Source organism: Henckelia pumila, chromosome 1 (assembly GCF_033568475.1).
Source record: "Henckelia pumila isolate YLH828 chromosome 1, ASM3356847v2, whole genome shotgun sequence".
Taxonomy (NCBI): domain Eukaryota; kingdom Viridiplantae; phylum Streptophyta; class Magnoliopsida; order Lamiales; family Gesneriaceae; genus Henckelia; species Henckelia pumila.
The window spans coordinates 73,984,590-74,008,872 of NC_133120.1; the positions used below are offsets into that span (position 1 = coordinate 73,984,590).

The 24,283-nt window shown below is 33.0% G+C and overlaps 1 protein-coding gene across 1 annotated transcript; it reads right to left on the reverse strand.

Moving 5' to 3' along the window:
* Positions 1–518: 518 nt before the first annotated feature.
* On the reverse strand, positions 519–9,867 carry LOC140880020 (low affinity sulfate transporter 3-like). Its single transcript, XM_073284067.1, has 12 exons — positions 9,400–9,867; positions 9,277–9,325; positions 8,987–9,194; positions 8,139–8,313; positions 7,117–7,182; positions 6,797–7,027; positions 6,392–6,518; positions 5,731–6,017; positions 2,245–2,441; positions 2,001–2,083; positions 1,024–1,100; positions 519–835 (listed from the first exon to the last, which is right to left on the reverse strand). The coding sequence occupies exons 1-12, from the start codon at positions 9,730–9,732 to the stop codon at positions 683–685; spliced, it is 1,986 nt and encodes a 661-aa protein (XP_073140168.1). The 5' UTR covers positions 9,733–9,867; the 3' UTR covers positions 519–682.
* Between the last annotated feature and the right edge of the window lie 14,416 nt (positions 9,868–24,283).

The window sequence follows — 24,283 nt, forward strand, 5'->3', positions numbered from 1 at the left end:
GGTTATATTTTAATTCAGTTTCGTTTTTAAAGCAAAGAAGTATTTAACACCCAAAGTGAAAATGCCTTTTAAAATGTTTTTTTTTAAAAAAAATACAAAATCGGTTATAACCGAATATTAATCTGTTTGGTTTAATCGGTCGCGTTGAAAAATTCGATCGGTTCGGTTTTCTCGAAAATGTGATCGGTCGGTTCGATTTTTATAATTTCGGTTCGGTCGGTTCGGTTATAACCGATTGCGCACCCCTAAATTCTTAATTTCATGACATTGAATAATCCCCTTCCAGAAAAATTTATTAATTGTTCTTGCCAAGTTTATTCTCTCAAAATTTGGCAAGTTTGTATTAATGGAAAATTATATCATCTTGACGTGTGTATCATTTAAATTATTTATCATCTTCTCAAGGATCTAAGCTTAATTGGATATAGAGGTTTCCAACTAGCTCAAGGATGCAGCTGGCTATGGGATTCAAACACCTTATTCGCCTCAACTCATAATCAATATACACACACTTCAAATGTATTATCATAGATAATAAATTATTGGGAAAAGTTTACATTTTATATTCTTGACTGAGTTAAGCACACATTAAAACTTATATTACACACACAAACGCATAGATATATAACACAATATTACTAGTTTATTCCAAGATGATTAATGGAATAAAATGAGGGTTTAACTAACAATGATTGAGTGCATTGATCTTGAGGAAGATGGAAGCATCGACGGCATCTCCCACCGATAGGAAAATCCAGCCATCTCCGATTTTATCCACAAACTTTGAAGCCTTCATTTTGGTCATCACTTGCCACTTCGGATTTGTCACAGCCATCTGCCAAATCGATATTTCACACAAATATTTACTAACATAAAAACACGCACGGATGCACACGTACACGCACATGCACGTATATATAAGATGATACCAATTACCATATTTTGCCTATTAACCTTCAACGTTTCTTTAAGTAAATTAATAAAATGAAAATTTAGATCGAAAAATAAGGATAACATGCTTACATCTATCCCTCGGGAGACGAGGTCCCTATGGAGTTCTTCCAAAGCATGAATGGCTGAAGTGTCAATGTTCATCACATCTGCCAAAGTACAAATATAGTGAAATTGGCGCCTTATTTTGAATTGAAGGCTAATTCTGCTATGAATTTATAATAAGCTCTCTTTCTAATCAATGTCATGACGATGAAATTGACAATAAATATTAAGGTCATAAGAATTGCGAAGTGTGATGAGGGGACGAGGTCAAGCTTCAAGCTTTACTAATTTATGCAGATTTAGTACAAGATTAAGCGTGAAAAAACATTTTAATTTTTTACTATAATTTTATAATAGCAAGTAAATCAATAGATTAAAGAGCACATAAACATGTCACCATAGGCGTATCAGAGTTGGTGGAGTAGGTGAGCGTTTGATCAATGATCAGGAGTTCGATTCTCCCTACCAATTCTTCTCATGTAAACCTGTACTGTACAGGACTTGCCCAGTGTGGTTTAGTTAACTTTAAAAAACAAAAACCACCTAGGTGGTGCCTAGATTTTTTCCTTCACTCTTTTTAGAAAGCTGATAAATATCTTGTCATAGACCACAACTCTGAAACTAAAATTTCCATATGAAGACAGTAAGAAAGGCCGATGTCTAAATTAAGTTTGAGAAGACCATCACGACTCACGGAATCTCATCAATCGGATCAAATTAAACGTCTAAGAAGTTAATTAGTCGAGCCCGAGTAAGAGATGGTCCGGAACGACGTCCCTGATAAAGATGGCGGGGGACGATGTCACCAGCCATTGGTAGAGAAGACGATGTTATAAGCAAAGACAAGGGACGAAGACATCTAATTAATGACTGTATAATTTGAATTACTTCATCTAATTTAGTAATTTTATAAGTAAAATATATATAGGGTCTATGAATAAACTTTTTGTACGTACGTGTAACGTTTTCTTAACTAGGGCAAATAACATAACATTACTACTTACTGGTCAAGTCCAGTATCAACACGCGAAGCCCTCTCTTTGTATTTTCTTCTGTTCCGTTTTCCTCCTTCACCAGCTTCATAATTCTAAACACAATCAAAGCCACAAATACTAATTAAACATTAAATTTATATATGATGAGTGTAATTAAATAAGAAGACGATGAATTTGAGTTTCACTAAAACTAGCTCGAACAATATTATATCGGAGCAATGAAGTTAAGTTTTGTATAATTATGCATTGATACCTTTCTCGAATGAAATTAGCATTGGCAAAACAAAAGGTTCCGGAATTGATTCGAACAATTAGAATGCCTGGAATTTTGGTGGCCACAGGATATTGCAGCAGGTTGCAGAATACATTGTCCGCCCCTGGGATTTTTCCTATCTCTTCCACTCGAGGCCTTATGGAATTCAGAATTATCTTGCTAAATGAGATGCCTATCTGCATTAATAAATCTCAAACAATATATATCATGTTAGATTAGATATACATTTATTTTATTTATGCATATATATATATATATATATTTGTATTTTTCGAAATTATAAAACATCTAATAATATAATGTTACAAAGTCGGGAAAAAAAATCTTCTGCAACGTTATTCTTAATTATGATCAAGTCATAAGATCATATCGCGATACAAACTCACGGGATGGGAACCCAACATATATGATATTAGCTCCAAGCATCAATTATATGATTAAGAATATGTATTTATATAAAAAGATATGTTGTTGCCAACAATTAGGATAAATAACATTTTTTTTGTCTTGTAACTCGCATATTTTTCATATTTAATTTTATTAAGGAAAAATAAGTTTTTTGATCCAATAACTTTACCCCTTTTGAGTTTTGGTCCATTAACTTTTTCGATGTGGGTTTTGGTACACTAACTTTGCATTTTCAATGTTTTTTGGTCCAACTGCATACGTGTCAGCTTCTGATTGGTCCACGTCATCATTTTGGACCAATAAAAAATTGACACGTATGCAGTTGGACCAAAAAACACGGAAAATGCAAAGTTAGTGTACCAAAACCCACATCAAAAAAGTTAATGGACCAAAACCAAAACATGAACAAGTTAATGGACCAAAAAACTTATTTTCCCTTTTATTAACTTTCAATTCACGATTTTAGTCCAGTACTAACTTGTATTAAATTTTTTTTTTTCAGTTATAAATTAGAATCTTTTTCATCATAGTGCTGAAGACATGAAATCTTTGGTCATATAATATGCACATATTGTTTTCTTAAAAATAAAATAAAATAAAATCTGCGAATGTAATATTTTTGTCTACATCAAACTTAGACATTTATTCCCCCATCTATCATTTATCATACGATGAATTAAAATTATATGTGAGTCCTACATAAAATTCATGTAACGATTTATACGTAATAAAATTTATTTGGACTATGAAATTTTTTCACTCGAAATAAGATAGTCCATATTCCAAGTGCCAAGCTGGGACCAACAAGAATTAAAAATGTAAGAAGTTTGTATGATATTTATCTTCCTATGCTTTTCACCATCCAAAAGGTTGATTTAGGTTACCTTTATCGTATTCATTGAACATGTCAAAGGTTGATTTTATACTTTTATCAATTATTCATTGAACCTGGACATATATAATGTTAAAGATTCCTGAGTGAAAAGATGAGTTACTTGTCACATGCATGATCATTAATAATTATTATAAAGTTTTAATCTTTGTTGAATTTATTTTCATATCAATTTAACTACCACAAAAACTGTGGCGGTCTTCCAGGAGATCTACTCAATCAAGAAAATAATTATTTGAGTTTTCACTTACACTTTGAACAGAAAATACATGTTGATTGACGCATTGTGCCATGCACGGTTGACTACATGCATGCACCATCTTTAAACTATAATTTTAAACAATTGTATTGTTTTTATCATAAAGTTTTCATCATATGATTAGATTTGAAATTGTAGTAATATAAAAAGATTTAAACTGATCAATAAATCATTTTTTTGGTCTTTTATATTGTCAAATTTAAGTCTCAGTCAATTATTTTTGTTTTTCCAGTAATTATGTTAGACATTTTTGATATGGAGTTGATGTGATGCCGAAATTACATTGACGTGTAATGTCATACAAAACTCCAATAGAAAAAAAAAATAAAATTATCAAAAATCGAAAAATTTAATGTTAAGACTAAAATTTCATAAGATAGATGAAAAAAATATCGACATGAAAATAATTTTATTTACCATATATAACTTTTATGATTTTACAAAAGAGTCAAATATTATTCTTATTCCCATGTTAGACAAAAGTCACAACCCATAGTGAATATGCCTTTAGCTTATAAAGTGGTACTTCCTATTTGCAAGTCTTGGTAACTCCATTATACATGTCACACTCAGCTAGCTTAATTGTCCCAGCACCTTGCCTCCTTATATACATATATACATCAAACTCCACTATAATCATTTTTTTTAAAATGATGGGATCCCAATTCAATTCAAAGTCGGTAAGTCACTACACTTTTTGTATATGAACTTGTTTTGTCGAAAAAAACCATTACCGAACAATGTCCTGATTTGAGTTTCTTGGAACTCGAAATAGTTTAACTTAATTAAATTTTAAAAAAAAAACTATTGTGGGGATGAAATATATGTTAGCACGGGGCTCGTAATTAGGTCCCCATAAAATCACTATTGCATCATATTACCATATGAAAGTGACTGCTCATCCTAAATGCATCACTTGCACTAATGGATTTTGTATCCCACGCCAGTGGTAACAAAGCACATAATATATATCCGTACGTTAAAGACAAAATATGCATGATCACCACACATCAAGTAGACATAAAGCATGTTGCAAAGGCAAAACTAAATATGTATCACAGTAACACGTCGTCTTCGAATGAAAATGACTAAACGTGACAAGATGGACCAACTCATCGGAACGATATATATAGAGTTTCCTAAAACTCGACATATGAAATAATATAATCGCGAGCATTTCGATCTTGACTTAGATGTTATATAGCTTAGACCTTAATCATGCATGATGAAACCATAAAAGTTTTACGCCTTAATTAGGTCTTTCTAAATATCGAATAAATAACAACCAAGTCTTGCTTCTTTTGCATTAATAGGCCTATAAAGGGGTGTCTCAGCTGGACATTCGCTAAAGTAGAAGCTTTAAAGTAGGTTTTTAACTTCACAGTACTCCAAAATTTGCTAGAGGCCAGGTACGTAGTTGCTTTAGTTGGTGCCGTATTAAGTACATTAGACAACATTATTTTTTATCCTCTAAAAAAAGTATATTATACACCACTTAATATTCTCTCCATCTCAAAATGATCAGGACAAGATATAGCGAGAGATCATAGTCTAGATTATTCAGGTTAATTGCAAACACCATTCCAGTGAAACAACGAGATTAATTGTTAAAAACTCTCACGAAAAAACAATAATCTATAAAATCCTTATGTTTTGCAAATCTTGAGCACACGTACATAACGAATAATAAATATACATGCACATGCCATTAAAAATAGCTTATAGTAAAAATACATTTTTCTTTTTTTAACTGAACCTCTAGCAAAGAGAGTAACTTGAAATCATCGCATGCAAAACTGAATATTCAAAAATATTATAATTCACCGGGAATAGTACATTATATAGATTTAAAAAAAAAAGGGGGGGGGGGGGATCGAGGTGGGAAGTGAGATTCATGAATACATACCGCGACTAGGAGGCCGATCTCGACGGAGCCGAAAAGGACGCCGGAGAATGCACCTAGGCAGACCAAGAAATCCAACTTGTCCACCTTCCAAATATTGTAAGCTTCATTGAGATCAATGAGACCGGGGAGTGCAGAAAGGATGATGGAGGCAAGAATGGCAAGTGGGGTGTAATACAAAAGCTTGGTGAAGAGCAAAAGGGATATCAGCACTGTGATTGCCATTACAATATTGGACACTGCTGTTTCACACCCTGCACTGAAATTTACGGCTGTCCTCGAGAACGAACCTGCATGCATGCATGCCCACGGTATCATATCATATATATATGTATATCAGTTAAATTTTTATAAAAGTATATAACTTGGTTTTAGTGATCTTATATATGACTTTGCATTTGGTTAATTGGTTTGTTGTCTTATTTTCAATTTTATTCATTTTTCATCCGAACAAATTACATGACACTGCATGTATGTTTAAGTATCACGTTATTTCATTGTCACGTTGAAAAAATGTCTAAATTACATAATACGTATATACATCACTAAAATTGAAATATGACCAAATACATTATCAAGTTGAATGGCATGTAGTAATGTTGCATGGTTTGATAATATAACTAGTCTGCAAAATGGAAAACCTCCCAAAGAAATTTATTAGTACCTGTAGCCGTATAGCAGGAAGTCAAAGACCCAATTATGTTCATAAATCCCATGGCGGACATTTCTTTGTCCCCATCAAGGTGATACCCTTTAATTGTTGCAAATGATCTGCCAACCGCAATTGCTTCCTGACACAATAAAAAGAATAATTCGCCCATCAAAAACTTATTGGAAAATACCTTTTTTTTTTTTTAGGGGGTGGGTGGGGGGGCAGCTCAAAAAATTAAATAAGAACTTTGATAGCATTATTTTAAAAGAAACAGAACTATTGCACAAAAATTGGCCTGATTAATTTTGACTCGTGACGTGATGATGAAAATAAGAACTTTTAATATAAATTCGATTAATTTTGGTGGCACGCGATGATCAATACAAAATTAATATAGAGTGATGGATTATTTATCACCGTGAGGGCGATGAGTGCACAAATGAGTCCGATCTTTGCGGATTCTCCGAGATGTTCGCCACCAAAATTCAACTGATGAACTGAACTTGGATTGATCCCTCCTTTGAAATGCTTCACGATTTTGACGCCATGCTTCTCAGCTTTCGTCAAGTACACTATCAAAGTGGATAAAACCACTGAAAATAGAGGAGCCATGGCTGGTAACCAGAACAATTTCCGGTTCCTTTTTCCCTGAAATATATTTTTAATAATATTTCTAGAATAAAAACATCTAAAAAAACAACTGTAAATTAATTAGAATTATGTGCATATATACTTACAATGAACCGGGTGCATAGAATGAAGATCAGGAATGAACAGCCAAGGACAAAGTTGGTGGGATACCACTGTTACACAACACCATTAACTTTTTAATTAAAGAAATTATATTTACATGGTACGTAATAACACATAGTATATATAATTTGAAGTAAAAACACTTGACTCCTCTTAATAGTAAAGTTGCAACTATTGATTGCTCCCTAATTTTATTTAGTATAACCCTGTTTTTTTGCACCCCACCCTAAAAAAAAGAAATAATCGATTTCCTTCCCCCAAATATTTACTATAAAAATTGTTACACATATATACTAGTATTTTTAAAAAATAGTAGAAGCTAATTATCAAACTCATGTGAGGGCATGATCGCATGAATAACAAGTCGGCTAATTAAAAAAGTTGTTAAACTGTTGTGTGCAATGATTGTTTTTGTTGAGAGAGATCTTAATTTTATGCTTGATTTATGGTATAGTTTAAAAAATTTGATTTGCATCGTTACCTACCACTAGATGTATAAACTGTTTTAAAGTAATTTGTAATATGAAAATTATAATTTATGCTTTTTATTAATATGATGATAATTTTTAAGACTTTAACACAATTTTTTTTCTTTCGAAACATTCTTATTATTATTCATGTAACATATATATATATATACTTAGTTCAATTTGCTGGTACCTTATACCACATAAATATTTTAAAAGATTGCGTAAAATTAGAACATGTATATGCAAATATTTTGAAAATTTTATTGGAATGGGTACGTATTTCTTTCTAAAGATTTCAAATAAATAAAGGTGCAAATGAAAAATAACATACATGGCAAAATAGAATAATTCCTCGTCCTTATAAAATTAAAATCCAGCTTCATTTCCACGATTGAGAATATTAAACACAAAAAGCATCCGATGGATGAAAAAAATCAAGAAAATCAGTTTAATAATCTCAATCAATCACACACAAAAACATGTGATTAAATAGAAAACCACAAAAATTAAAAAAAAAATGGAATTAAAAAGCTTACTTCTTGACGAAGTGCTTTGACGACAGAGTGAAGCACAGAGACAACATCCGTATGAGAGCTCATATTTTTTATTCCCAATAATCCTTTCAACTGCTGCAGCCCGATAACAATGGCGGCGCCACCCATGAACCCAACTATTGCAGAATGCGACAGGAAATCCACAAGAAAACCCAACCTGAAGTTTTTGAATTAATCATGTTAAGTACATTAATAATTTCTCGAAAAACCCATGTTAGAAATTAAACTTGGATCTAACTCATCTCAAAAGTTAGCTCAAAAGGTGATGATTGCCCTTGTCTATATTAAGGGATCCCACTCTTCAAACGCCCAAAAATAAACATCTGGAACGCGGAGATATTAACGGGTGGCCTAACTATAAGCATTGGTAGGATAGAGTACTGGGATCCCTTAATATAGACAATGACAATCCTCACCTCTTCATCTAGTTTTTGAGTTGAGTTAGGTCCAAGTTTAATTTCTAACATGGTATCAGAGTCAGGTTCCACCGTTATGTGTTGGACGGCCCATAGTTGACTTCACCCGTCCCATAGTTGACCACCCTTTAATATCTTCACGCTCCAGTCGTTTCATTCCTGGGTATGTTGGTGTATTAATTTGTGTCCCACATCGGTTGACTAAATAACCTGGGGTGTGTTTAGTTTGTCCCACATCGGTTGGGTAAATAGTCTGAGAGTTTAATATATAGGCTTGGACAAACCTTCTCTCTTGAGTTAGATTTTGAGGTGAGTTAGATTTTGAGGTGAGTTAGGTCAAGTGTCATTTCTAATAACCCATGTAATGTAATTTCTTGGAGATTTTGATCATATAATTATGAGTAAAAAAATCACCTGAATAATCCAAACAGCGCCTGGAAAACACCGGTGAAGAAGGTGACAGTGAAAACCATTCTTCTGTAAGCTGTAGGATCAGCGGCAGGGTCTACTACTTTAGAGATTGTTGCAGACAAAAGAAGCGAAACCACTGCAACTGGCCCGATCGCTATCTCTCTTGAACTTCCCATTACAGCATATATCACTGGTGGCACCACACTCGTATCTGAAATTAATTAATTATGTTGTTTGAGACGCTGCAACAATATTTATAATACTGTTGATTAATGGTTATTTCGTTCACTTACATAGACCATATTGAGGATCAAGTTTCGCCAGATTAGCATATCCGATACTCTGCAAATTAATAACAATTCGTTTCAGTTTTCACAAGCAAAATTTGAATCTAAAAATTAACGCAGATAATGCACCTGAGGAATGCAGAGACTGGCAAGAGTAAGGCCAGCCATGAAATCGTTCTTGAACTTGGTAGCTTTGTAATTCTTTCCCCATTTTAGAATCGGAAACAGGTTTTGCAAGAAGAGGAAACAGCGATTCGGCCTCCCGGGTTCCTTCGCTTTGGCTCGAGGAAAAAGGGTCTCTTTCATGGAGATGTACAGCTCCTGCCATGGCGGAGGTGGGTTCGGAGAGGTGAGAAGCCATTTCGCTCTTTCCGACCAGCCGGAGACGGCGGCGGGGGCGGCGGTGAAGTCCAACTGCTGTAACTCCAGTGTGGAGTTTGTGGCAGATGGAGTACTGCTCATGGTTAATTCTTTGAAGTGTTTGGGTGAACTCCCGGGGAATTACCTTGTGTTGCGACTCTCGCTATATATATATATATATACAAGCAGAAACACAACTTTTCTGCTAAATTCTTATTGTTTCTTTGTGTAGTGCCTCTAAGGATCGAGAAAATTATAATATTTTCTTCTCATATATAACTTTCATGTTTTCTATTTTTGAGTTTGTCCTTTGTCAATTCCTGCTTTTGGATACTAATTTGTATTATTTTTACGATTTTATTTAATCTTTTTCTGCTAATTACTAACTTGATATTAGAACAGTCAAAAGTTGATTACGTGACATTTACCATTGTTGATACGTGTCAATACTAGTGAAAATTAAAGAACTTAAATTTAAAATGGTACAAATTCGTCGACTTATATATATATATAATTCTAAACTGGCAGAAAACAAGATAAAAACGGAAAATATGTAAGTTTAGCTAGATGACCAAAACTATATAATATTCTACTTTGCATGAAAATTAATTATATATATTTAATATTTTTATATTAAACAATTGTTTCGAAAAATATGTAAAGATCATGTTGAGAATTAAGTTTTGGTCTTTATAAGAGATAAACTGATGAGATAAACTAATTACGTGTTTTTTGCTAAACTGATCGGATTCAGTCTAGTGGTGCGACGTCAAACTGGCACGAGCTAAACTGAAGTGAGCTAAGCTGAAGATAAATTATAGGGCTACAATGTCTACAGTAGTGCGATTTTATGAGTAAATTCCTCTAACCGAGCCTTCAGGGAAAAGATCGATTTTATTAAGAAAAGAGTTAAACTGAAAAGCACGATTTGAATTGAATAAGGTTTTCTGTACCCTGCAGCGTAGTGCCGCGATCCAAGAGAATGTCGGCCTCAAAGTAATGTCGGTGAAAAAGACGAAGCAACGGGTATATTTCAAATTCTATCAGAGACATTTTAAATTAATGTCTGTTGAAATCCGAAGCCTATAAATAGGCATCTTGATCAGACGAAGAACAACTTTTGGCCAAACTCTTACTTTTGTGAATATTTAAACATTCAAGCCTTCAAGTCTGTGAAGTGTTTTGATCAAGAAACTCGAAGCACAACACTTAAACTGATACTTTGATCATTCAATGATCATTTTTGTGCAAGATAAAATCGAGTATTAAAATTTGTATTTTATGAGTCTAGGACTGAAACTGAGTTGTAAATAGGAGTTCTGAGATAGGCTGTCGTGTGTAAACATCTCACTGTGTTTTTCATCAGTTTACATACATGATACTATCAATCTTGCATACACATTTACATAAAGTGTTTAGAATCTTTATCTTGACATTTCCGCACATATATTGTTTGTCAACCTGCATTAGACATCAAGATAAATCTAGAATTCAATCACCAAACCAATTGAATTCTCTATCATCGCATTGAAACAATTTTAGAGTGTATTCACCCCTCTCTACACTTTAAACCAATCCTAACAGATCATATTAAAATTATGGATTACAATTATTTACTTTTTAATTGCTATATAATTATATAACTGGGATGATTTTTTTTTTATTTCTAAAAATTTACATTTTTTATAATAAATAATTATTTGATTTTTCAATATATATATATATATATATATATATATTTATATTGAGAAATCAAATAGTTATAGAGTTATTTGCATCAAATATCTATGTGAAATATTAAAAATTCACAATTCTCTCATGTGAAATTTTAATAAAAATATTTAACCTTACCTTTTATAAAATTAGCACACCCCTTCATATGAGAGATTGTTGCGCACGCATCCCTCATGCGACTGGAGAAACATTTTGATTTTTTTGGCATCAAATACCCCTATGAAATATTAAAATTACATATTTGACCCCTTGAAAATATAATTTTTAAATTTATTCAACCCATAAAATCCAATTATAAAATATTTATCAAACATTTACATTTTATTAATTTTTATTCTCATAATAAATTTATTATTATTAATTAATTTGTTTCTAAAAAAAATATTATTATTTTATCTTGATATCATTATTTTATTAAACTCGCTTTGTGCTTCCAACTTTTTCATTAAATATGAATTTATAAACAAGGATTTAAATACGTAAAAGTACCAAAATATTGAACTAATTAAAATGATAAGTTCAAACATATTACTTTTTCGATTTAGGACTATATAGTATTGAACCAAAATCTAAATTTTTTGAAAGATGCATTACACAATTTGCAATAAATAATGAAAAAAATAAAATGGTTAGATAGTGATAAAATTTACTATTAATTCTATATTTAATTGAATAAAATAACTCCCCGAGCCCAGGCCCGCGCCTGCGCGACTGCACACAATGGGCGCCTATAGCAACTACTTCGTATTCGTCCTCGCTTTACGAAAATGATTAACCCAAATTGTTATACAAGTCCATTGTAGCCCATTTTAAATTCATTTTAACCTTTCGTTTTTTCCATGTGGAACAGGGGCCTCACAATCACCTCTCCTTCAGAACGCGACGTCCTCGTCGCGACCTGACCTCTCGATCCACCAACACCGAGAATCTAGAGGTGGCTCCTACGGGTTCAAGAGGTGGCTCCCGTCATGTAGCACTTTGCCCTGCAGGTTCAAGTGATGGCTCCCACGCACGTAGCACTTTGTCCCGCATAGCACTTATTTCACGGGGTCTGCCGGCTGATGACCGTCTCTGATACCATGTTGTCACACCCCGTGCCCAGGCCCGCGCCTGCGCGACTGCACACAATGGGCGCCTATAGCAACTACTTCGTATCCGTCCTCGCTTCACTAAAAATATTAACCCAAGTTGCTATAGAAGTCCATTGTAGCCCATTTTAAATCCATTTTTAAACCTTTCATTTTTCTCATGTGGAAATATTTTTAATTAAATAAATATGAAAAATATTTGTTATTTTATCTTAGTATTAGTTATACGAAAAATATATTTTAATAGTAAATTTTATCATTATATAATCATTTTATTTTTTTTTTATTATTTACTACAAATTGTGCAATACATATTCTTGAACATTTTAGATTTTAGTTCAATACTATATAGTTTTAAATTGAAAAAGTAATATGTCTGAACTTATCATTTTGGTTCAATATTTTGGTACTTTTAGGTATTCAAATCCTTATTTATGAATAAATATTTAATGGAGAAGTTTGAAACACGAAGTGATTTAATAAAATAATGATAGTGAGATAAAATAATAATATATTATTTGTAGAAACAAATTAATTAAGCACAATAAATTTAAAATAAAAAAATTTAATAAAATTAAAAATGTTTGATAAATATTTTATAATTGAATCTTTATAAAAATTGTGTATTATCAGTTGAATAGATTTAAAAATTATACTCTCAACTAGTGTTTTAAAAAACTTGATTAAACCTCGTTTAATCTTGTTTAAGCTTGAAACTTCTTCAAAACGCCTTGTTTCGGGTAAAAAGGGTAAAAAAAACCTCGTTTCGGCTAAAAACGATCACACACATGTTGATCATATTAAGTGTCATTAAATACGCTTAAGTGAAATTTTTTAAAATACAAAAAATGATTAATAACACGAAGAAAGAACATGAATTATCAAATTTATTAGTAAGTAATGCTAGCAATGTAAAAATTGTACAATCTTGGATAGTTAAGTGTACCAATGATGAGTATATGCAGTACATATTGAAGAATATTAATACTAATATTTTAAAACAGTCAAGTTAAATTGAGTTTGTATTTAATCATAATTGATATAAAATGAATGATATAATAAATTGAATTAGACTTTGGCAAAAAATCAACGCATTCTAGTTAAATTTATTATATTTAGGAATTATTTACTCCATTAATTTGTGTTAGATATTTAAAATTTTATGTTTAAGCTCGTATTAATACCGCATACGTTTAATTACTTTCACGCTTCGATGTGTTTCGCTCTTTTTAGAACATATTATTAATTGATAATGAGTTTATTTTTATTATATTATTTTTTAGATGTGTAGAAAACTATTAATTAATATAATTTTAATACTTTTATGTTTTTAAGAACCTGAAATTTATTTATTTAATATTAAATTTATGGTAATTTTATCATTTTATTTATTATTTGAATTAATATAATTAAAGTTTTAATAAAAGTTGAATACGTTTTTTTGCGTTTAAACTCGTAGTAATCTCGTTTAAACTTGAAAAACTTGAAACTTGACCTTCACGTTTCGACGTGTTTTGCGTTTTCAGAACCTTGCTCTCAAGGGGTAAAATATGTATTTTTAATATTTCTCAGAGGGTATTTGGTGCCAAAAAAATCAGAATGTTTTCTCAGTCGAATGAGGGACGCGTGCGAAACAATCGCTCATATGAAAGGACACGCGTGCTAATTTTATAAAATTTCAGTGTTGAAGATGCCTATTAAAATTTCATAGTGGAAAATTGTACATTTTCAATATTTTACAGGGGTAATTGGTGGAAATAAATAAATAAATATATATATATATATATGAGTGATGTGATTGATAATTAATAATTTGTGAGCTTTTCATGACTGCGAAGTGGATTGTTACGCAACTTATTTGTATATTATAGTATAAATTATTATTGTTAATAATTATATATTATATTGTATTATTATTATTGGATAAAAGTTAAATCAAGGGTAATTTGCTCAAAAATCCCCAAATGCAAACATGGTTTGTTTTGGGGTCCCTAGTCATAATATGTGGTACAAAACAATACAAGATGTGGTACAAAACCATACAAGATGTGGTACAAATTAACAAAAAATATAGTACAAAAAAGTGGCTAGGGAGTGCAGAGCAAAACATGTTTGCATTGAGAATTTTTGAGCAATTTGCACTTAAATAAATCAATTGTTTCAAGTGAGTTGTCCATTTCAAAAAGAGCAAAGTGGGTTGTGAATGGAACCCTAAAAATGAATCCAATCCAATAAATACTTTTCTCTCGCCTAAATTCAAGCCGATGGTCAACTCACAACTTGGCAACAGGATTATTTGTAATCTTCATATTTTTCTTCGTTTTATTCTGATTTTTTTTCCCCCAGTTTCTTCCTAGCTACTTTATCTCAAAACTCACATTTATTATAAATATTTTAATAATATTTATTTCTTCAAATAATGAGATTATGATATATGAATTTATGTTTTATTCACTATTCTCACGCATTTTGTTGGATTTTTTTTTTAAAAATAAATAAAAGAACTCTGGACAAAATTATTCTGTTGTACTTCTATGTTAAATAATATGAAATATATCGATTATTAATTATAGAATTATGCGATGTTTTATATAAATTTTACATGAATTTAATAATTTCAAGAAGTGTGTTATTATAACTCTCAAGATTTAATAATTACGGTAGGTCTCCCGTGAGACGACGGTAAACTCGATTAATATATAGAATGAAAATTAATATTTTTAGCATAAAAAATAATATTTTTTTGTAGATTAATCGAGTAAGAGATTTATCTCATAAAATTAATACACGAAACTATCTCAAAAGGGTTTTTATGGATTTAATAATGTGCATCACATGAGATAAGACATCACTATATGTGACATACAAGGTAGAGTCACATGAGATTATATTCCAGTTACTTTTTTACTTTTTTTGGTTGGAAATCACGGTTGGTTCGATCCTTCGAATTTGTTTATTAGCTACTCTTGTTATAATTTCCATCTTATAATTCGATCGTTTTTCATTCTCTCGTCTTAAATTCAGTAATAATCCATTGGGCAATTTGCTAAAAAATTCCCAAATGCAAACATGTTTTGCTTTGGGGTCCCTAGTCATAAAATGTGGTACAAAACAATACAAGATGTGGTACAAAACCATACAAGATGTGGTATAAATTAACAAAAAATGTGGTACAAAAAAATGGCTAGGGAGTGCAGAGCAAAACATGTTTGTATTGGGGATTTTTGAGCAATTTGCACTAATCCATGGGCATTCATCAAACTAAACTAAGTTATAGAATTACATTGGTCACAGTTCATCTATTTGTAGACTGCTGTATCGAGTAATGAAAATTTGAATTATTTTAATTTCTTTGTCTTATTTGTTTATTATTAATTATAATAATGTACTAATATTAATAAAATATTAATAAATGTTTTTTAAATAAAATATATATTTGAGACGCTTATTTAAATATCGTAGCAAACTTTACAATGATTTAAGATAAACCGTCGCAAAAATTGCGACTTGCAAAGTTTGCAACGAAATTTTAATAAGCGTCGCAATATTTGCGACGATGTATAATAAAACGTCGCAATAATTTGCGACGTTTTGTTTTAAAAGCGTCGCAAAAAATGCAACGGTTTACAAATAACCGTCGCAATGGGTTGCGGGGATAGAAAATGCGACGCTATGACCAACCGTCGTAAAAGCGTTGCAAATACCAATTTGCGACGGTTGTTGCAATGCTACAACTGTCGCAAAAGCCAAAAATTTTTGTAGTGTTAGACGATCTCACGGATTTGTATCTCGTAAAGTGAATCGAATTGATCCATATTTGCAGTAAAAATTAGAGTAAATCTTCTGTGAAATGGTTTCACATATTTATGTTCATGAGATAGGTTGATCCAACTCATATATATCTACAATGAAAATTAAGTAATACTTTTTGCATAAGTAATATTTTTTATGGGTCATATCAAATAAGATATTTGCCTCACCAAAATTGGCACGTGAAACTATCTCATAAGATTTTTTTGTAATATATAATATTTTTTCATGAATTAAGTTCAGATCAGATATTCAACTCATAAAATTGACACGTGAGAAGGTCTCATTGAGATTTTTTTGTGTTATTTGAGTCAGATGTGAGGTAGAGTTGCACAGTTGTAGACTTGTAGTGGCTCAGCGAACTATTCAAAAATTTGCCATGAAATTCACTAATAGTACATGTGGTATTGTTAGGATACACCAAAATTTAAATTATCATTATTTTCAATCACACGTTAAGTTTAATTAGTTAAATAAATTTTTTATATATAAAACAATATTACAAATCAATTTTGTGAGACAAATCTTCTATTCACCAAATACCTATTCTTAGTTAAATTCGATGAATTGGTTTTACCCATAAAGCACTTAAGTATAGTAACTTGAAATATTATTATGATCGGTTCAATCAAAGAATTAAAATCAAAATTTTTTTATGCTAATTAATTATCATGTTATTTTAACTACTAACATGATGAATTAAATTTTTTTGTAATTTTCATTTAGTTTTCACCAAATTAATTGAAAATTAATTAGTATGACAATATACAGATTTATCTATATATATTGAAAAAATTCAAATTACAATCACGGGTGACTCCTAAAGTTGGGCTAAAATCTCGAATTCAAGACCATACAAAATTCTCTTCCCCAAATTCCAAAATTATAGTAACAATCATACCCATAAATTAAGCTCCCAAATCCCCACCTCAGCACCTAGTCCGACGTGACTACCACCAGTTTCGTGCGCTAGCTCCTTCGTGCAACACATCTTCTCAATAGTATAAACGTTCTGTTTGAGATTGTTTCTATATATAAAAAACACTTTTGAGCTTTTTGTTTACAAAATTTTGAAAATGTCGTGAAAACTAAAAAGCTTTTTTTAGAAGCAATCTCAGACCCTACCTAATTTTACAAACGATTCTAATTGTAACAATATTTATTTGAAAGTTGTTCTCCTAATCTTCCGCCTAGGCGGCTGACAAAACTCCTCCTAGGCAGACAAAAATTCGCCTAGACGGTTACTATTTTTTGTAAAAAAAAAATAATAATAAAAAACTAAAAGAGAGAGTGGCGACGCGAGAAACAAACATGGAAAGAAAGAAGAAGCGCAAAAAAAAAAGTCAAGCAAAAAATTAAATCTCATATTACATATGAAGACTTGATTTTTATTAATATTTATGTAATTGGTATTGTTGTTATTATTATTATTATTAATAAAATTTTATAAGAGTTTCGTACAAAAAATGAAAAACATAAGACATAAAATTTATATTTTATAGTAAAACTCATGAATATTTCAAATTATTTATTATTTAGGTTTAAAAATAAAAATCGTCTAGGCGACTAGGCGTTGGGTCGCCGCCCGCCTACTGCCTAGCGTTTTTTAGAACATTGGAATTAATGAACGTTCTTGATCGATCTTTGCGCGCGTTCGAAAATCATTGATGGAAGCCACACGTACGTATCGCCAAATCGAAAATTTTTTAGCTACTAGCTTCATCAACTCATGAGACGTTACACCAAGAACTCCATCACACATGGATGGTGGTTACGAGACCCAGTCAAAAAATGTCTCTCGCGTGTGTGCATAGGTCACTAGTAGTCGACATATTCCCCGTTGATAAGTCAGACTCCTAAAAGGAAAAAAAAAAGGAGAAGGAAAAGGCATACGCCACTAGTAAACACAACATGGGGGTGGGGATCTCTTCGTTTTGACGGGCCACACATTCCATCCGACGGTCCACGTTGCACAGATCATACATATCTTCTTTATTTCTGGTACACATACATAATCGGTAGGAAATTGGACTCGTTTTTTTTTTTCCCCTTTCATTTAATTAATTTTAAATGTGTACGTTTTGCGAAATTTGCAAACAATGCCAATTTGCTACAGCTTTGACTTATGATCCATCTATTTTAACTAGTTCGATACACTTTTTTTTTTTTTTTTTTTAAAATCCATGATGTGAACAACTTGATTTAATGCTAGCTTATCCGCAGCATATCGATTGCATTTAGGCGTGACCATATATAGTTCTAAAGTCGATAGTTTTGGTGCTGAAATTGCCGGTTTCGGCTGTAGTGGAAGGGTTTTTTATATATATATATAAAAAAAAAATTACGACCAAACTTGAAAATTTATTGAGTGAAATCGTTTGCTGTGACATTTATCAAACGTGAGAGAAACTTACCATTCACCCGTAAAGAATGAAGTATAGTAAGAAGCAAAACGAGCAATACCATGAGTTATAGTATTTAGGGGTGGGTTTGCGGTATATCGTACCAAAAATACCGGTATAAAAAAAATTCATACCGGTACCGATACCGAAATTCCGAAATTTTGGTATGGAAAAAATTCATAATGATACCGTACAGATACCGAAAAAATGTTTGTTTATTGAAAAGTTTCGGTACGGTATCCCGATAATTCGGTATTTTGGTACGGTATGTCATCCAATAAATAATATACCGTGATTGAGGAAAAAATTATTGTCCAATGAATTGGTAGAAACTAGATTTTGGTCATTTGATTAGTTAAAATTAGGCTATATTGCATTTAGTATTGATTTTGTTAGAGTGCTGATGAAGTTATACATATCTAACAATGATAGACGTTGTAGTAGCAATATCTGGCGTTATGTCTGAGTTCTAGCAAAGAAAGAGTAAAAGCGCAAAGGATCCAAATTATTGCATTTAAAACTATTGTTTTTGTAGAACATTAAAAAAAATAATTTTGACTAATTAATTAATTAACCAAATTCCTTTTTATGCTAACTTACTAGACCAACTTTATATGTTTGATTTTAAAACTTGCATCGTTTTTAAATTTTACTTCAATATTCATTTGTAAATGGTCTTTATATAAACACATTAGATTTGGTTCAACTTCTTTATATATATGTTACTAAAAAGTATGAGCCACATTACTGAAATTTAGTTCATAGTTGATATTTTATCTTATGCACATAGTATATATCCAGGTTATTGTTTTATTATGTTAAAATATATATGATAAATAAGTTAAATCTTATATATAAAAAACAAAAATGGGAATTCAAACCAATATCGAAAGATGCTAGCTATCTCTTATATATTTTGTGCTCGAAGATTTGACCTGATCCTATCTATCTCTGAAACCTTTTTTGAATAATAAATTGGCAACCATCCATCCACATCAAATGCCTTTTTCAGGACGAATATAATCAAATGATGAATTGATGGAACGAGAGAATGAGTGATATGATATTGTACATTTTTAGGGGTGAAAAAAGAATACACAAACTTGGATTTTTATTTCATCGCAAGGGCTTAAAAAATTTTGATATCAAGCAAGGAAGCGGATATAAGACACACACACATATATTTATCTATATATAATATATATTAGTAACTGTAGTAGTTAAATGCCTCGGTTTTCTTTATTGTTTCCTTACTGTTTCGATTGCTTAATGTTATATTATCGTATTGTTTCAAACACGTTAATCGTATACTGTTTCAATTCATTATATTGTATTATTCATTGTTTTACTTCTGTTTTTTTTAATCATTTTGGCTAACAAACTTAAAACAGATTCGTACTCATTAATTACATGAATTGTTTCAAAAATGTTTTCTGCTTCAAGTGAGACTACTTCTGTTGCCTCTCATGTCAATGTTCTACATCGTGTCGTTCCTCCTGTTTCCCCACGTGGTGCTGTTGTTCCATTGCTGAATTATTACCGTTGGTAATTATGGAGAAGTCATTCAGTTAGGATATGATGAGTTTGTTTATGGCAGAATATTACCATTTGAGGTGTTTTATCTTGTGTATAAATATTTGCCTAGCTTTTTATCTTTTTATCTTCTCATTATCCCTTCTAAATTTTTTTTGGGCTTCGTTTTTCTCTGTAAACCCTAACTCTCTCCACTCTCCAAATTTATTCTCAATGGCAGGTTTTAATCCTCAAGATATCTGAAGCGAGATGGGTTAAAAGGACCCCGAATAATGTTGCCCCAGTATTGCAACACCGAAAGTCCAATTTTCACCATCCACTCTGGCTATCGTTCCAATACTCGAAGAACCCATTACACTTGATGTTGTTTCTCTTGGTGAACCAGGGAGCGAGATTGATGTAGAGAATATTCCTGATTTTTCTGTTTTGAACCGGGTTCATCCTGCTCCGGTTATTGCTCGTCGATCAAAGAGGCAAGAAGGGTATAACCCTGATTTTACTCCATCAAAGATTTTTCGCAGAGGTGCTCGCCCTTATCTAGCCGATGACGATCACACCTCTGGTGATGATTCCGATGATGGGGATTACGAGCTGGTGGCTCGGAAGAAGCCCACTAACACTACTGTTCCCTCTGCATTCGCACCTGTTTTTGAATCTGCCTCTGAGAGCAGTGATTCAAGCTCCTTTGAAGAGGTTCCTCCTACTGCTAGAACCAAGAAGACAGATCCTGAGGATCTTGCTTTTTCTGACGAGGATGATACTTCATTGGCTCAAATCTTGGAGAGCCTCAAGCAAGGGAAGGGCACAACTTCTATACCTTCCTCTGCTCTCTCCAATGATGAGCCTGATGCTGAGATGATGGAATAATTTGCTACTAGTAGAGCACCAACATCTGATAGCTCATCCTATACATCCTCTGATGACAACTCCTCTGATAAAAGTGTTGAGATAGATGATGAGGACGATTTAGAAGGAGATTCGAGCAATGATGCTAATGATGAACCACTTAAGGACCAAGACACTCCTTCTATTGAAGCTGGTGTTGCGGTTGATGTTACCAACTGTAGTGACCCGCACCGTGATCACCTAGTAATAAGAAGCTTAAGCATGCAAAGAAACAATAAATAAACTTAATCAGAGAAACTGCGGAATTGAAAGGAACCATATACCAGCAAGTAAAGCCTAGTGGTCAACTCTGCCATCCAGCCTTGGTCACTACCTAAACTCCCTGACTTGAGGAATAACAACCTGCATATGCCCCATTGAATGGGGTAACCAGATAATATAAAATAACCGGAAGTGAGCCTAACACGCTCAGTACGAGAGTATTATTATACAATATTATATGCCCATTAATGCAAATGAACTGGGTACCAAGACACTCAGGTCAAGAAACTAGCTCATAGGCCGGGCCCAGAGTATATAGCACGCTGCGACGTTGCATCAGGAGGTGGCTCCTATACCCAGTGGATATGGTGACCTAATACTAGTACAAGTGTCCAACCATAATGGTGACCTGACACAAGACTTAAGTATCCAACCATCCACAAACTCGTAGGGTGAGCGCCCTACTACATGATACCTCTAAGGTAAAGGCTCAATATGCTCATGTATGCAACATATAGTCGTGACATGCTATATATAAAGACATATAAAACATGAAATCACATAATCCATCTAAACACATAATACATGCATACTCAATCTGGATATCTCAAATAATACTTTAGTGTCTTACTAAGGCAGATCCTATAAGCTCCTCTCTAGGTCCAAGCCTATCATGCAGCATTACAATGCATAAATACCATGCATTACTTAGCATTCCAAACATCACCTAACATGCTCTAAGGGTCTTAATTAAACCATAGTCTACTCCTTATTTACTATAGGGAACCAAAGCCATACATTCGTCCGTCGTCAGCCCGCTGATGTTGAATGCCCCAAAGCTTGGGCATAGCCTAGCTACAACCCCTGGACGTCTCGCCAGAGCTCCGCCACTCGACCGCTACTACGAACACTGTCCATTATATAAAAACTACTAACTACTCCAACTCTTAAAATAAGAGTACCCAAAGACTCTTAAAATTGAGCTAACATGGGCCAAGGAGAGGTGAAATGAGCATTTGAAAATGAGGCCTCAGACCCCTATTTATAGACGACGATCGGAAGCTCCAATCGCCTAATCGAAAGTTTTAACTTTGCATGCATGCAACGTGTCCATCGGCTACGATCGGAAGCTCCGATCTGCACTTCGGAGGTTCCGATCGTAGCCGATGGACACAAGTTTTAACTTTGCATGCATGCAACGTGTCCATCGGCTACGATCGGAAGCTCCGATCTGCACTTCGGAGGTTCCGATCTCCTGCATGCAGGGATTGATGTGTCTTCGTCTTCTTCCCAAAATCTTCCGCCTTCCGGTGTTCTCAAGCATTCCTCCTAGTTCCACCCGCCGTCCCTCATGATAAAAAATACGAAGACACATCAATCCGAGCGGCCATGCCAATGTCACGTGTGTGAATGTGATTAGTTGGATTCAATTTTGAAGCACCTATCAGTCAACACATTCTATCAACTTGTCACTTTTTTTTTTGCCAAAGTTTATTTGGTAAAATATTATTATAAGTATATGGTCCAGCCTAGACTTACTTCGAAAGACGGAAGATTTTGGGAAGAAGACGAAGACACATCAATCCGAGAACACCCGGAATCTAGAGTGTGCTGCGAGGATTATATGGACGTATGTTTCCCAGGATACAACATAGAAATCTTGTAGAAGCCTAGCACGAAGGAACTACACTGGCGAACAAAGATTGTACCTGAATTTTATCACTTCCACGAACTGGAAAATAGAAAAAAATAGAGTGCCAAAAAGAGAGGAGCTCGAATATTTTTTTTGTGTTTCTTGAAGGACCGGAGACTGCCTCTATTTATAGGCACTCAGGCTCCAATAGAGTAGTCACAGTCTGCTATCTGAAAGCCCAAAATTCTGGCCAGTAGAAGCACCAACAGTTTGGGAAGATGGAGCATGAACAGTCAGGCTGGAGCACTAGCAGTCTGGCAGGTGGAAGGTCATATCCAGAATGATCCATTTGAAATTAAAGGAATAATTTCAAAAATTAATAAAAGAAAATAGCAAAAGGTGGCCAACACTAGGTAGACAATTTTTGCCTTGATCGGTCCGACATTCGACGCACGTAGGTCGCGCTCGTATACTTGCACACAAGTCAAGCCTTTTTCTGTGAAAACCGGGCGCTTGATTTGCACCCCCCTGCGTAGGCTCGGGCGCGAGAGAGTCTCTTGACCATTCATTCTTATATCTTCATAAAGTGTAAAATAATATAAGCTCATCCATACCATGTTTTTTTTTCAATGTGGGACACTTTATTTACCCACTTAACCATCCACTTAACAAGCTCAATTGCTTGTCCAATTTTTCACTTACATTAAAGCCCAATTAAGCCTAAAGTTCAACAATTTCAAACCAGTTTGACTCAATGGATGAAGAAAAAAGGTCGTAAGAAGTTAGAGTTGATCTCCAAACTTATACTCTATAAGTTTGGTTGCAGGTCAGTTAGGCTTGTCATCCTGGCTGACTGAGAGTGCTGATAGTCCTAGCTAAGAGTGTCACTTCAGTTAGATTATATTTGTACAAGAAGATTATATAAATCAAAGTTTTCTAGTATTGAAAAATTCTGAAAATATAGGAAGGAAAGGCTACATATTTGGCCATTAAACAACTTTGTGAAACAAACTTTTACATTCGTTTATCTACGTTCATAACTAGTTTTGACGGACACTTACATACACACACATAATATCTTTTTCATGCTTTTTATATATCAGCTTGACCACAGTATTCGATGTATCAATTCGAATTATTTTCACTCTTAATAGCAATGATTGTCCCCACTATATAAGTGAGAGCAATTCAAATGTGGTTCTTGTTGCTATAAAAGTTTAAAATATATGAATTGTATGGTTAACACCAACAATAAATTTGGCTAAAACGATAAACATTTTGTTACTACAGTTTGTGTCAGATCCAACATCACATTTTTTTTTTATTTCAATGAGTTGCATGTGGAG